At 45.9% G+C, this 13454-nt stretch overlaps 1 protein-coding gene across 8 annotated transcripts in view; it reads right to left on the minus strand.

Annotated features, from left to right (window-relative positions):
- The window catches only part of mical2a (microtubule associated monooxygenase, calponin and LIM domain containing 2a), a 353275-nt gene that overhangs the window by 211221 nt on the left and 128600 nt on the right, over positions 1–13454 (minus strand). For all 8 annotated transcript variants that reach the window (XR_005461915.1, XM_038807962.1, XM_038807967.1 and 5 more), the window contains exons 5-8: positions 12267–12368; positions 10993–11148; positions 8215–8315; positions 5918–6175 (exon numbers count right to left, since the gene is read on the minus strand). Coding sequence is in view for 7 of the 8 variants with exons in the window: in XM_038807962.1 (XP_038663890.1) it covers positions 5918–6175; positions 8215–8315; positions 10993–11148; positions 12267–12368 (617 nt within the window). In the remaining variant the exon portion in view is untranslated. The remainder of the gene's footprint in view (positions 1–5917; positions 6176–8214; positions 8316–10992; positions 11149–12266; positions 12369–13454) is intronic.

Here is a 13454-nt window from a genome sequence, read left to right on the forward strand (position 1 = left end):
CAGTGATATCTACACTTCTTGATGGCGACACTTTAGAAGTGGCTGTAAAGCACTTTAGGAGATCCTTAAGTTGTGAATAAAAGTTCATTAATGCAAAGCTTTTTCTTTGATCAAGATAGGAATGAATAGGTTTTCAGTCTTAATGGGCTTCCTAAGTATCTAGCATGCAATATCACAATCAGACATTAGTTTTACATCCATGTCACCATTACATTTTTAAAATTCATTGGCAGGTGGTGGACATTGTTGGCAAGGCTAGATTTATTGCTCCTGATCTTGAAATGCTATTGGATCATCTCTTTGAAAGTCATTTGTTTCTACCACTGAGGGGTTTGCCTGTTGCTTCAGAGGAAACCATATAGTGTGGGACAGGGGAACATGTGTAGGTCAGAACAGATTGGGGCTGGAGATTCACATCCCTGACAGACCCTTGAGAGGTTAGATGTTTTGATGATAAATTGATAGGTTCCTGGTACCAGCCCTCAGGGTACACCAGATAATTTGCCAAGTTAAATGGAATGCATTTCCAGTCTACCACAATCTCCTAGTTTGTTGATCCGTCACCCATCATTACCGCACCCAACATGTTTCCCTGGCCTGGCAATGATTATCTTGGATTTGTGCCAGATGTTTGGAATGGTGCCTGTGCTGTGAATGTTGGTAAAAGGCTTTGCTGCCACTTCCTTCCCTGTAACCTGATGTTCTTTGGGAATTCTGGGTAAATACCACTGACTCTTGCTGCTTTGTTTGACTTGGCTGTCGTCAGGGCGTTGGCCACTTCCTCTTGTGTGCAAAGGCTTGACAAGTCTGTCTGCTCTGGGACAATCTAGGAAGACTGCATCAAGACTGTTTTTAACCTTCTGCTTATCTTTCCTGCTCGTCGGTATCCTTACGTTTATTAGGAGCTGTGAAGCAACGGCATCAGCATTGATTCTGGGCCGCTGGTCTGGCTGTTGCTCAGCTACTCCCAGACTGTGCAGCAGTTTCCACATCTTTCAACTTGAGTGTATGAAATTAATCCTCTCCGCTGTATCCCGCCACCTTATGAGGTGTCCTTCATGAAGGGACTCCGCCACAGCGGAGTCTTTATTTTGTTGGTGTTCTTCCAGAGATGCCACTTGGCGACACACACAGCTACCGCCCCACTGCAATGCTCTCAGCAACAGAAAAGATCCTGGAATCACCATTCCTCCACTGTCACTGGGTCAAAATCCTGGAACGCTCTCCCTAACTTCACTGTGGGTGTACTTACACCACACGGTCTGCAGCGGTTCAAGAAGGCAGCTCACCACCACCTTCTCATGGCAATTAGGAATGGGCAACAAATAATGACCTAGCCAGTGAGGCTACATCCCGTAAATTATTTTTTTTTTCCAATGCCTCCAGTAAAAGAGTCCTACCCTGGAAACACTGATGCCCCTCCCATAACAAGCAGGTTTTTGCCCAGGGAACTGTTCTGAGTAGGTCCCGACAATGACCTCATATACTGGGACTGGTTTTCAGAAAGGTCTGAAGATATGAAACGTCCTTGTTGACTTATGACGCAGTGCCCATGACAGTGTGGCACACAGGATTTTTTGAGCTTATCTTTTGTCACGACACCCTGGGCTAGGGCGCGGTCAATTCCACTTGATCCGGAGTTGCACCGCAAGTGAAATGAGATTATATTTAAAATACCCGATGTCCTTGGTTGATCCCAATAAACTGCAGTCACCAGGTTTGTAACTTTAACACAAGTTTATTGTGTACAGTATTATAATTAAACAGACAGAAAATGTAACGGACTATTTACTACACATTTTCCAACCCTACACCCACCACCCCCCCTCCCCTTCCTAACTATTCCCACTCTTTACATATACACAGACACATAAACACAGAGGGGAAAGGGTGGCGGAAAGAAAATATTAATGAAATAAAAGGTTAAGAATCTTTGATGCACTGGAATGACTTCTAGTTAGTGTCTTTCTGGAATTCAGCTTTTGTTTTGATACTTCTTCCTTCTAGGTTAGAGATAATTTTCTCTGGCAAGGTTGTCTACCTTCTCTGCAGATGCAGCATCTCTCCAAGTTCACAGAAAAGGATGTGCCTGGCACTCACTGCTTTCAGACCAAGAGAATAGTTATTTCACTCTAGCAAGCAGGGGAGAGAGAGATCTTTCCTTTCACTTCTAAGGTCTAATCGCTTCTGCCCAGTTCTCTCAGAAAGCATCACGTAGGAACCAATCACTGACCGTTGTCAGACAGAACACTGTCCCTGGCCAACCCACTTGTTGCCAGCCAACCAATTGATTGGACTCCCTCTGAACCTGGTTCCTGAAACCCATTTGGTGGCCAGGAGTCTGGCTAAAAACAAAACCTGGGAACAGAGTGTCCTGGACAAGCAGGCTGCTTCAACCTCGAGTCTTCCTCTTAAAGGCACATTCTGGTTATGGGTCCATGGGCCAAAATAATAAAATAACATAAAAGAAATGAGAACAATGGAAATAAACAGGAAGGACTTTTATACCTTAATCTCAATCTCAGAAATCATTTGCTGTGTGAAAACACTACAACGAATCAACTCCATATTCAACAACAGACAGTTCCGCCTGCACCTTCAAGATCAAATCAACTGCCCACACATAAGGAATAATGGGCTCCCACAGGGGTCAGTCCTCACACCGGCTCTCTTCAAAACATATACCAGTGACTTCAAACTCAAACAGTTATGGCATTTCCCATATGCTGATGACTTGGCCCTGACTTTTCAGGCAGAAAAACTACAGAACATTGAGAAAACATTCATCAAAGATCTATGTTCTCTGGAAGCCGACTTTAGAAAATGGAGACTTTGACCAAACATTGCCAAGATTGTTGTTTCAGCCTTCCACCCGAGCCAGGTGGCATGACCTTTGAATATACATTGACATCCTGGCATCAACGCCAGAACACCGCAGCCAAGGTCAAGATGACAGTGAACCTCATGTGGAAACTGGCGGGTGCCAATTTTAGGAAAAAGAGCCAACCCACTGCTTCACTCACCCTGGCCTACCCAACAGCAGAATACTGCTGCTCAACATTGTTCAGGAGGAGGGCAGCACGGTGACGCAGTGGTAGCACTGCAGTCTCACGGCGCCGAGGTCCCAGGTTCGATCCTGGCTCTGGGTCACTGTCCGTGTCGAGTTTGCATATTCTCCCCGTGTTTGCGTGGGTTTCGCCCCCACAACCCAAAGATGTGCAAGGCAGGTGGATTGAACATGCTAACATTACCCCTTAATTGGAAAAAAAGAATTGGGTACTCTAAATTTATTTTTTTTAAAACATTGTTCAGGAGCCACTATACCAACATAGTGTGGTATCCATCCCTGGGAAGTCATGATGATTATTTCTGGGATATTGAAATTTATACAGCTTGAGTGCCGTGTCTGTCTGGGTCTCACCCCCACAAACCAAAAGATGTGCAGGGTAGGTGGATTGGCCACGCTAAATTGCCCCTTAATTGGAAAAATTAAAAAACAGCTTGAGTGGCTGCCTGAGCTAGCAACACTGAGCTAGCAACACATTGAACCTTCTGTTGTCTGCTGGGAAAATATCCTCCCCAAAGAACGCCATTGGCTGACAGCTAATGAAACGTTCCCATTGGCACAGCATCTCAAAATAAACACATGCATTTGTCTGAAATTCTATAGTCACAACTGGAACACACTACACACCTGACAAACTGGCAACAGAGGTGTACCAACTCTGGATGGTACACCTCCCAACCGACTGCAAGCGTCATCAACCGCAACCTGGTAAGTGACCCAAGTGAAGGCCGAGGTTTCAGTTTTTCACAGAAAATCTGGACAACCCTCAGCCGCTCTAGGACAGTCGAGGGAAGATGTGGCCACTTGAGGAACAGATCAAATTGTGACGTTGGCCATCCAACTCAGACCATTGGCCATATATTGAACTTCTGCCCTGAGAGATCCACGAATGGGCTGTTAACATAGAAACATAGAAAATAGAAGCAGGAGGAGGCCATTCGGCCCTTTGAGCCTCCAACTCAATAGCCTAATCCCGCTTTCCCCTCATATCCTTTGATCACCTTCACCCCAAGTGCTACATCTAACTGCTTCTTGAAAACATGCAATTTTTTGGCCTCAACTACTCCTTATGGTAATGAATTCCACAGGCGCACCACTCTCTGGGTGAAATAATTTCTCCCCATCTATGTACTAAATGGTCTACCCAGCCTGCATAAGTCCGCGCATGCACCGGAGGGTCAGCGGCTGCTGATGTCATACTGGCGCATGCGCAGGGGAAGGGGTCTCTTCTGCCTCCACCATGGTGAAGACCATGGCGAAGGTGGAAGAAAAAGAGTGCCCCCACGGCACAGGCCTGCCCGCCGATCGGTGGGCCCCGATCGCGGGCCAGGCCACCGTGAGGGCACCCCCCGGGGTCAGATCGCCCCCCCCCCCCTTCCAGGGTCCGGCGCCCGCCTGTACCACCAATCCCGCCGGTAAGAGAGGTGGTTTAATCCACGCCGGCGGGAGAGGCTGGTCAGTGGCGGGACTTCGGCCCATCGCGGGCCGGAGAATCGCCACGGGGGGCCCGCTGACCGGCGCGGGACGATTCCTGCCCCCGCCAAATCTCGGGGGGGGGGGGGGGGCGAAGAATCTGGGACACGGCGGGGGCGGGATTGACGCAGGCCCCGGGCGATTCTCCGACCCGCCGGGGGGATCGGAGAATCCAGCCCCATGTCTTCAAAGTCTAGATTGTGGAAAGACCCACGTGGCCTGTAGTTGGGAGATCTCACAGAACAAAAACCTAATACAAAGTGGATTCTATTGAAGGTAACCAGGCTGTGCCCCAACTCCAGAAACCTGAGCATGAAATCCAGCCTCACACTCGCCTAGGCAACATTTTTTTTTAAATCACTCCATTAGCTGTAAAGGACTATGGGACATATTTTGGTAAAACAAGCATCCTTGCCTTCTATATGTCCAAGAAATTTAAAGAGTAAAGCTCTGCATTTCGGTCTTCTGTATAAAAGGGACAGAGAGCCCGATCTGTGGGAGACTGATTTTTGCTTTTTCTGGGAAATCATAGCAGGCAGGAAAGTGGATTTGAGGGAGAAGATCAGTCATAGAATCCCTACAGTGTACAAGGAGGCCATTCAGCCCATCAACTCTGCACTGATCCCCCCAATCACAATTGTACTGAATGACAGAGCAGGCTTGAGGGGCTGAATGGTCTACCCCTGCTCCTATTTCTTATGGTCTTACTTCAGTTGACTATTGAGATTGGCACCAATGCATAACAGGTCAAATTCTCAATGGAGTGATCTAATTAAGGGGTTTAAGGATCTCAAAGGGGTAGCTGCAGAGAGAAATTATTTCAGGATTCCCCAGCCCAGAGGAAATAAGTGTCCATAGGAGATGGGCTAGAACGATACCAAGAACAAGGGACTGCAGTTATGTGGAGAGACTGGAGAAGCTTAGATGTTTCTCCTCAGAGCAAGGTAGGTGAAGGGAGATTATTTAAATGTTTCTGTCTTTAAACAAGAAGTCACAATCGTGAAATAAAAGCCAGACCATTTAGGAGTTGAAATCAAGAAGTATTTTTAAACACAAAAGGGAATGGAGCAATCTAGAACTCTCTCCATCAAAGGCTTTAGATGTTGAGAGGTTATTGGGAGCTTTCAAATGGAGATTAAGAGATATTTTTTGTGCAAGGGGCAACAAGAGAAATGGATGTGAGCTACAGATCAGCCATTGCAACTTGAATTGGGAACAGGTTCAGGTAGCTGAATGACCTCCTCCTGTTGCCATACTCCATTCATTTTAATACTGCTTTGAAATTACTGAAGTGCCTGATGTTGAAAACCCGGATGAATCCATCAAACAAACTACCCTGCCAAAAAAAGGGAAAAACAGAGTTTAAAATACACTTGCCTCTAACAGACTGTCTCCGACCAGAGCAACCAGCAGCCGATGGCCACACCTCTCTCGGATTAATGCAGCATTCTCAGAAGCGTACATGCAGGTGAAGTCAAACATGGCCACGTCAGATTGGTTATTGTGGTTCAATGCAAAGTCCAGGGCAGGCAGCTGGTAATTGGTGGCAAAGTCGGCTGCCTCTCTCGCGTAGGACAGGAGGGCCTCCTGGTTCACGTTCTCCCCACATAGAAGCATTTCTGTATCCACATAATCCTGCAGGAAAACGCAAAGAGTCAGTGACATTAGAAAGCCTCTCCTCTCTTTGAAGTTAGGGAGGGTTTTAGGAAGCACTCCTTCACACGAGGGGCAGTGGAAACATGGAACTCTCTCCCTCAAAATGCCTCGGAGGCTGGCACTCAAGTCAAAACTTAAAAACGGAGATTGACAGATTTTTGTTGGGGAAAAGGATTAAGGGTCACACAACCAGAGTGGGTAGATGGAGCGAAGATACTGATCAGTCACCATCTAATTGAATGGTGGAATAGGTCTGAGGGGCTGAATGGTCTCTTCCTGTCTATTACTTCCCCCTTACTGACTGTGCAATCGTTGAGAGAGATACATTCGCAGTTGTGTCGTGCCTTTTTGGAATGTTGGATGTCCCAAAAAGCTTCAGAGTGGAATGAAGTACATTTGGAAGTGTAGTCAATGATGATGTAACGAAGGAAACATGGCTTCGAACCTCTGCACAGCAGGCTCCCACAAACTGCAATGTGGCAACGAGAAGATAAATCGGATTCAGTGAAATCAGTTGTGGGAAGAGTGCAAGATTCGGGTTTGAAATGTTGGCGATTGAGAAGAGGGCAGGAGAAAACTTTCTTCACACAGAGAATCATGATGAGGTGGAATTCAGTCCATATAATGACTGAGGGCAGAAATGAGGCCAATATTCAAGCTTAGATTGGACAGCTGGATGAAGGAAAATGGGGTTGGGAACAGGGTGGGTAAAGTTTGGGTAGAACTATCTGTGCATGTTGAGGGTAAAGGCCAACATGAGGTTCCCTGTTGTAACATTTAAGTGAACATAGAAACGGGGGAGATTTATGGATATTAAGGGAATAAAGGACATGGGAATAATGTGGGAAGGTGGATCATCCATGATCAGCCCTAAATGACAGATCAGGCTCAAAGGGCTGAATGGCCTATTTCTCTTGTGTTCGTACAATTCTAATTGTCTTACTGTAAATCATTTTTGGGATGCCCCGAGGACTGGATGGGCACTATATAAATGCAAGGAAGTTGTTGAACATAAATTACTGAACAATGCAAGATGACATAGCCAACACATGATTTTTTAAATTGATAACAGGACCATGACGGAGTTGAGAAAAAATTTATGTTACGAGAGGCTTCGTTCTGTTTTTTAAAATTCATTTATGGGATGTGGGCATTTCTGGCTGGGCCAAATTTATTATCCATCCCTATATGGCTCTTGAACAGAGTGGCTTGCTAGGCCATTTCAGAGTCAACCATGGGATCTGGATTCCCATATAGACCAGACCACGTATGGGAAGGAATGGTCTGGATTGTGCTGCTGTAAGGGCAGTGTAAGTAATTTCAATAATAACTTTCAAAAAGGAATTGGATAAATACGCGTAAAGGAAACATTTCCAGGGCTATGGGCCAAACAAGGGAAATGGGGAGCGGGAAGAGGAGGAAAGGGGGAAGAGTGCCGGGGATGGGGGGGGGGGGGAAGAGAGGAAGAGAGTGGGCAATGAGGGGGAGGAGGAGGAGTGAGTGGGCAGGGGAGAGAGAAGGAGGGAGAGCAAGGGAAGGAGGGCACAGACCTGGAAGGGGAGAGAGGGAAAATTAAAAGAATGAGAAAGGAAAGCAAGAAAAAGAAGGGGAGGAACGAGAGAGAAAACCAATGTGCAACAAGGGAAAACTGCAATGGCAATATTTTGTGAAGCAAGGGCAATGCATGGGTAATGATGTGCGAGAGTGACAAAATTAGTTTGCAAGCTAGTGGGAATATGAAGGAGCACTCACCATCAGTGTGTGAACATTTGTAGGCAGTAGTTTTACCTCAGGGTGTGAGGTTGGGGTTTTGAATGTATGCTGATTTATTTGTGTACTGCACTCAATGAAGCTTTGCCTGGGGCTGTGTTTCAGCTGTTGTTGGGATTGGGTGTTGTTGTAAGATCGGTCAGGAGGATAAGGAAACCATTGACAATTTTGGACTGTGATCCCCAGTTACTGTCAGGAAATACGGTCACTCTTGCTTTCTTCTTGCATAATGGAAGAGTTATACCTACGTTGACAATCACTCCTTTGTCCAGCAAGCTCTGCTTCTTTGCTGTCATTACAAAGTAATGTGTGTTATCCTTATAGTAAACAATATTCTCCAGATCAATTCCTGAATAAAAAAAAGCACAGAATTCATTATTAGAACTTTCATCATCAAGATCCACTTCACCACTGAAATTATTCCACAGGATCAAGAGGAGACCATTCAGTTCCTCAAGCCTGCTCCGCCATTCAGTTAGATGAAATGAAAATGAAATGAAAACGCTTATTGTCACAAGTAGGCTTCAATGAAGTTACTGTGAAAAGCCCCTAGTCGCCACATTCCGGCGCCTGTCTGGGGAGGCTGGTACGGGAATCGAACCGTGCTGCTGACCTGCTTGGTCTGCTTTAAAAGCCAGCGATTTAGCCTAGTGAGCTAAACCAGATCCTGAACAGATTGTAGCTTCACTCCATTTACATAGTCCTCTCGTTTGTCTGTAACCCTCAATACCAATTCATATCTTCCGTAACCATTAATACCATTCATAACCTCCGTAACCCTCAATGCATACACACCCGCCACCCTGTTCTGCTGCCTAATGAGATCATGGTTGATCTGTGCAACTCACTCCATCTACCTACGTTTGCTCCAATTATTTTAAGAGCTTTGGTTAACAAAAATGTCTCAATCTCAGGTTTAGTATTTATAATTGATCTGGCAGCAATTGCTTGTTCCGATGGTTCCCACTTGATTCAAGAAGACCACTATCATAGCGGTGCCAAAGAAGAATCAGGTAACGTGCCTCAATGACTACCGTCCAGTGGCCCTGACATCTATCATTATTGAAGTGCTTTGAGAGCTTAGCCATGAGAAACATCGGGCTGGACTCCCTGTTGCGCCGGCGTTCCGGTGGTTTCCTGACAACATGGGTCTGCCCCATTGGCCAGCTGGCGAGACGGAGAATTTGGGGGTAGGAAATCTGGTGCGGTGGGACAAAGAATCCCACCCATCAACTCCGTACTTCCAGACTGCATTGATCCACTTGCAATTGGGCGTACCGCCGCTACCCAGTAAACAGCAGACGCCATCCTCCTGGTCCTCCACTCATCCCTGGTGCATCCCGACAACAAGGACTCCTACGGCAGCTCCTATTCATGGACTATTCTGCCTTCAACACCATAATCCCAGCCAAACACATATCAAAACTCCAAAACCTAGGACTTGGCTCCTCCCTCTGCAGCTAGATCCTCGACTTTCTGACCCTAGACCACAATCAGTAAGGATAAGCAACAACATGTTCTCCATGATAGTTCCCAATATGTGGCCCGCAAGACTGCATACTTAGCCCCCTACTATATTCCTTAAACACACACAACTTGTGTGCCAAAATTCAGCTCCAACTCCACCTACAAGTTTCTGATGGCACGACTATAGTGGGTCAGATCTCAAACAAAATGAGTCAGAATATAAGGGGGAGATAGGGAACCAAGTGGTATGGTGCAATGACAACAATCTCTCCCTCAACATCAGCAAAACTAAGGAGGTGGTCATTGCCTTCAGGAAACAAAGTATCGCACACACCCCTGTCTGCATCAATGGTGCCGAGGTGGAGATGGTTGACAGCTTCAAATTCGAGGTATGCCACGTCATCAACAATCTGTCCTCATCCATCCCGACAACAACCAAGAAAGCACAACAGCGGCTATACTTCCTCAGGAAACTAAAGGAAATTTGGCATGTCCACATTGGCTCTTACTAATTTTTACAGATGCACCACAGAAAGCATCCTATCTGCTGCATCAACAGCTTGGGATGGCAACCTGCTCGGCCCAAGGCCACAAGAAGTTACAGAGCCGTGAACACAGCCCAGTCCATCATGCAAACCCAACTGCCATCCACTGACTCTGTCTACACCTCCTGCTGCCTTGGGAAAGTGGGCAGCATAATCAAAGACCTCTCCCACCCAGGTTATTCACTCTTCCAACGTCTTCCATCGGGCAGGAATACAAAAGTCTGAGAACACGCACGAACAGACTCAAAAACAGCTTCTTCTCTGCTGTTGCCAGACTCCTGAATGACCCTCCTTGTGTACTGAACTGATCTCTCTAAGTGTCATCTCTACTGTTGTAGCACAATATTCCTTATGCTTCACCTGATGTTAAGTATTTACATTGTGTATTTATCGTATGTCCTATGTTTTTCATGTATGGAATGATCTGCCTAGACTGTATGCAGAACAATACTTTTCACTGTATCTCGGTACAGGTGACAATAAATCTAAATCTATTTGCAGGAGAATTTCAACACTCATCCACTCTTAGTTTGTCAAATGTTTTCTACTTTTCTACTGGAAGGTCAGGCTCTAATCTTTAGACAATAGCCCCTTATCCTGGACTTCCCAACCAATGGGAACAGATGATTTGAGTGGAAGAGGGTTGTGTGGTGTATAAACACTTAACATGAACCAATTGGGCCGAATGATATGTGTCTCGCTGCTGTAGGTTCTGTGCCATTTTATCTCTTACTTCCCGAGTCCAACTCCTTTCTCCTGGATGAAAACCATGGATTCAGCCTTCCACAGATCCTAGCAACTCTGCTACAGGGGTGAGGGGTGAATTTTGCAGTATCGAGGGAGCTTGGATTGGAAACTGATTGAGAAACGTAGGAAGCAACTCTAACTGCTGCGGTTACCAGGAAAATGTACAGCCAGAGAAGTGACACTTTCACTCCACCCAAAGTATAGTCTCATGTTTCCGTCGCAAAGCTGTTTAGTTTGGAGAGCCCTGAGAGGTAGGTCAACACCCACCTGTTTCCTCCTTCAAATCCTGGAAGAATTTCTGATTGAAGATGAAAGCCACGCCACTAATTTCCTCAACTTTGGCCTCGGCTGTTGTGTTTCGGTTGATGAAGTTGGCAGTAATGGCAATGGCCAATTTCCCACGGAACTCTTTCCTTCTAAATCCTGAAATACAGATGTATTATCACAGCTGTTTCAACACTGTTCACAGAAACAAGCCCTCACCTCTTTACTTTTACAGATGATTTTATTTTATTGCTCTCTTAAACACTTCTAATATGTTATATTAGCCAACTTTCATTGGAGTTTGACGCTGCATTCAATAACAGATTTTTTTTGGAGTGTGGGGTGATTCGGTTAAGATTTGAGAAATCTGTACTTGTTGGGGTGAGGGACCTCGCACAGGGAATAGAACACTTCCTGCCCCTGCCACCAGTGTTAGTATCTCCTGATCACAGCCAATGCATGTCAAATGCAGAGTTAAGGTTTCCCCATTGTGGGCTGGAACGGTATTTGGCAAATCTGCATATTAGTGTGAGACAGCTAGTCTCACTCGAACATGTGCCCCCCTGATCTACGCAAGGAGTTGCGATGTAATTCCTTTGCCTCGGAGACCTCGGGTGAGCACCGTTCAGTGAAGGTCCCCACAAAAGGGGACCCGATGGAACCGTACTTGTGGGGGTCTCCGAGGGGATCTGAGCCCCCCAGGTGTTTGCACTCTGAGTTGGGTGGCACCATGGCACTGCTGGTGCCAGCCTGGCACCTTGGCAGTGCCACCTGGGTCTCAGGCTGGCACTACCAATGTGCCCAGGTGACATTGCCAGCTGGTAATGCCAAGGTGCCAGGCTGGCATTAGGCTCAGGGGTGCCCTGCATATGAGACGGGATGCATCCTCCCGTCCCGAGGATACGCTTGTAGGTGAGTTGGGACTCCGGGGGAGCGGGGACGCAATTTAAAATTGGCGTCCTGATCTCTTCCTGCACTGAGGAGTTCCAGTGAATGGCAGTGCAGGAAACGGGACTAAGTGCAGCCTTGGTGGGTTGATCCCTGCTGAGGCCCCGAATTGAAAAAGAATCCCAATAGATAGCGTGTTTTTCCTCGGCACTGCGAGCACTGGGAGACACCCGGCTAGATATGCTCATCACTGCCCTCTTGTTAAAATTTGGTTAGATCGTGCCCAGAGAGAAAAAGACAGACAGAGAAACAGAGAGAGAAAGTAGAGAGATGAGAGACAATGAGAGTGAGTGGGGGGGGGGGAGCAACCTCTGCTGGGAGTTTCTCACCTTGTAAACTGCTCCTTCGTCCATCAGCACCAACAATAACGTCAAAGGTAAAGTCTGACACGGGGTGATCACTCGGCCGTACCTCAGCTCGCCATCCTGTTCCTAAATTATGGGTATCAGCAGCATATGCATTATTCCAACAGTAAAGAGCATTACACGTCAATCTGTTCTGCAATTAGTAAATAGTCCTCATCAACCTTACAGCCACTCTGTTTATACTAACTCACTATATCAACAAATTCTAACTGGGTTGATATTTTAATAATGAATTCAATGGTTTGTGGAATAAAACATTGTACGGATGTTTAACGCATTTAGATAACCTGATACGAGCTGACAAAGCAATAAAATAAATAATGGTAATGATTTATGTGTTTATATAATGCCTTTCACATTCTCAGGTTTCTCAAGTCAACTAATGCATCTATTTATAAGGAAAGATGGCTGTTAAATTTATGCTCAGCAATTCCCAACACAATGAGATAAATCCTGGGAACACCATCGACTGTTCTATTACCTTTGGTTGTAATATGTCATTGTTCTTTGCCTTCTGATCCAGACTGGTTCGTTGAGTTGATGACAAAGAAACCACCAATATTTAGATTGATTAAAACTAATTTATTGGACAACGATTAATTAAGTGAAGTTCGCACCCACTACTGAGCTATAAATAGGAATAAAGTAATGTTGAAACTGTCTAGCGGTAATCTACAATCTAGCAGTCACTAATGATATCCTCGTGTTAACTCTCTCTAATCTAAACTGCTCCTCGTGCTGTGATCAGTCTTCCTCCTTTGCTAACTACCCAGCATTCCCTGAGGTCTGATATTTATACTGAGAACTGGTGGTGCCCTCCAGTGTCTGAATTACACTGAGACGTAATAATTAACCCTTCCCTGGCCTGCCTATATACATACCATTACATCGACCAGCCACATAATTACTGTAGCTACAAGGGCAGCTAGGTCAAAGATTGAACACTGTGGCATGTAGCACAACACCTGACTCCCCAAAATCTGCCCATTGTCCATAAGGCACAAGTCAGGAGTGTGATGGAATATTGTAGACTTGCTTGGATGAGTGCAACTCGAACAACACTCAATAAACTCAACATATTTCAGGACAAAGTTTTATTAATTTAATGATGAGATGTTAGCATCATACCATCCCGACTGCGAGCCATGGGCG

Source organism: Scyliorhinus canicula, chromosome 9 (genome assembly GCF_902713615.1).
Source record: "Scyliorhinus canicula chromosome 9, sScyCan1.1, whole genome shotgun sequence".
In the NCBI taxonomy this organism is placed as follows: Eukaryota; Metazoa; Chordata; class Chondrichthyes; order Carcharhiniformes; family Scyliorhinidae; genus Scyliorhinus; species Scyliorhinus canicula.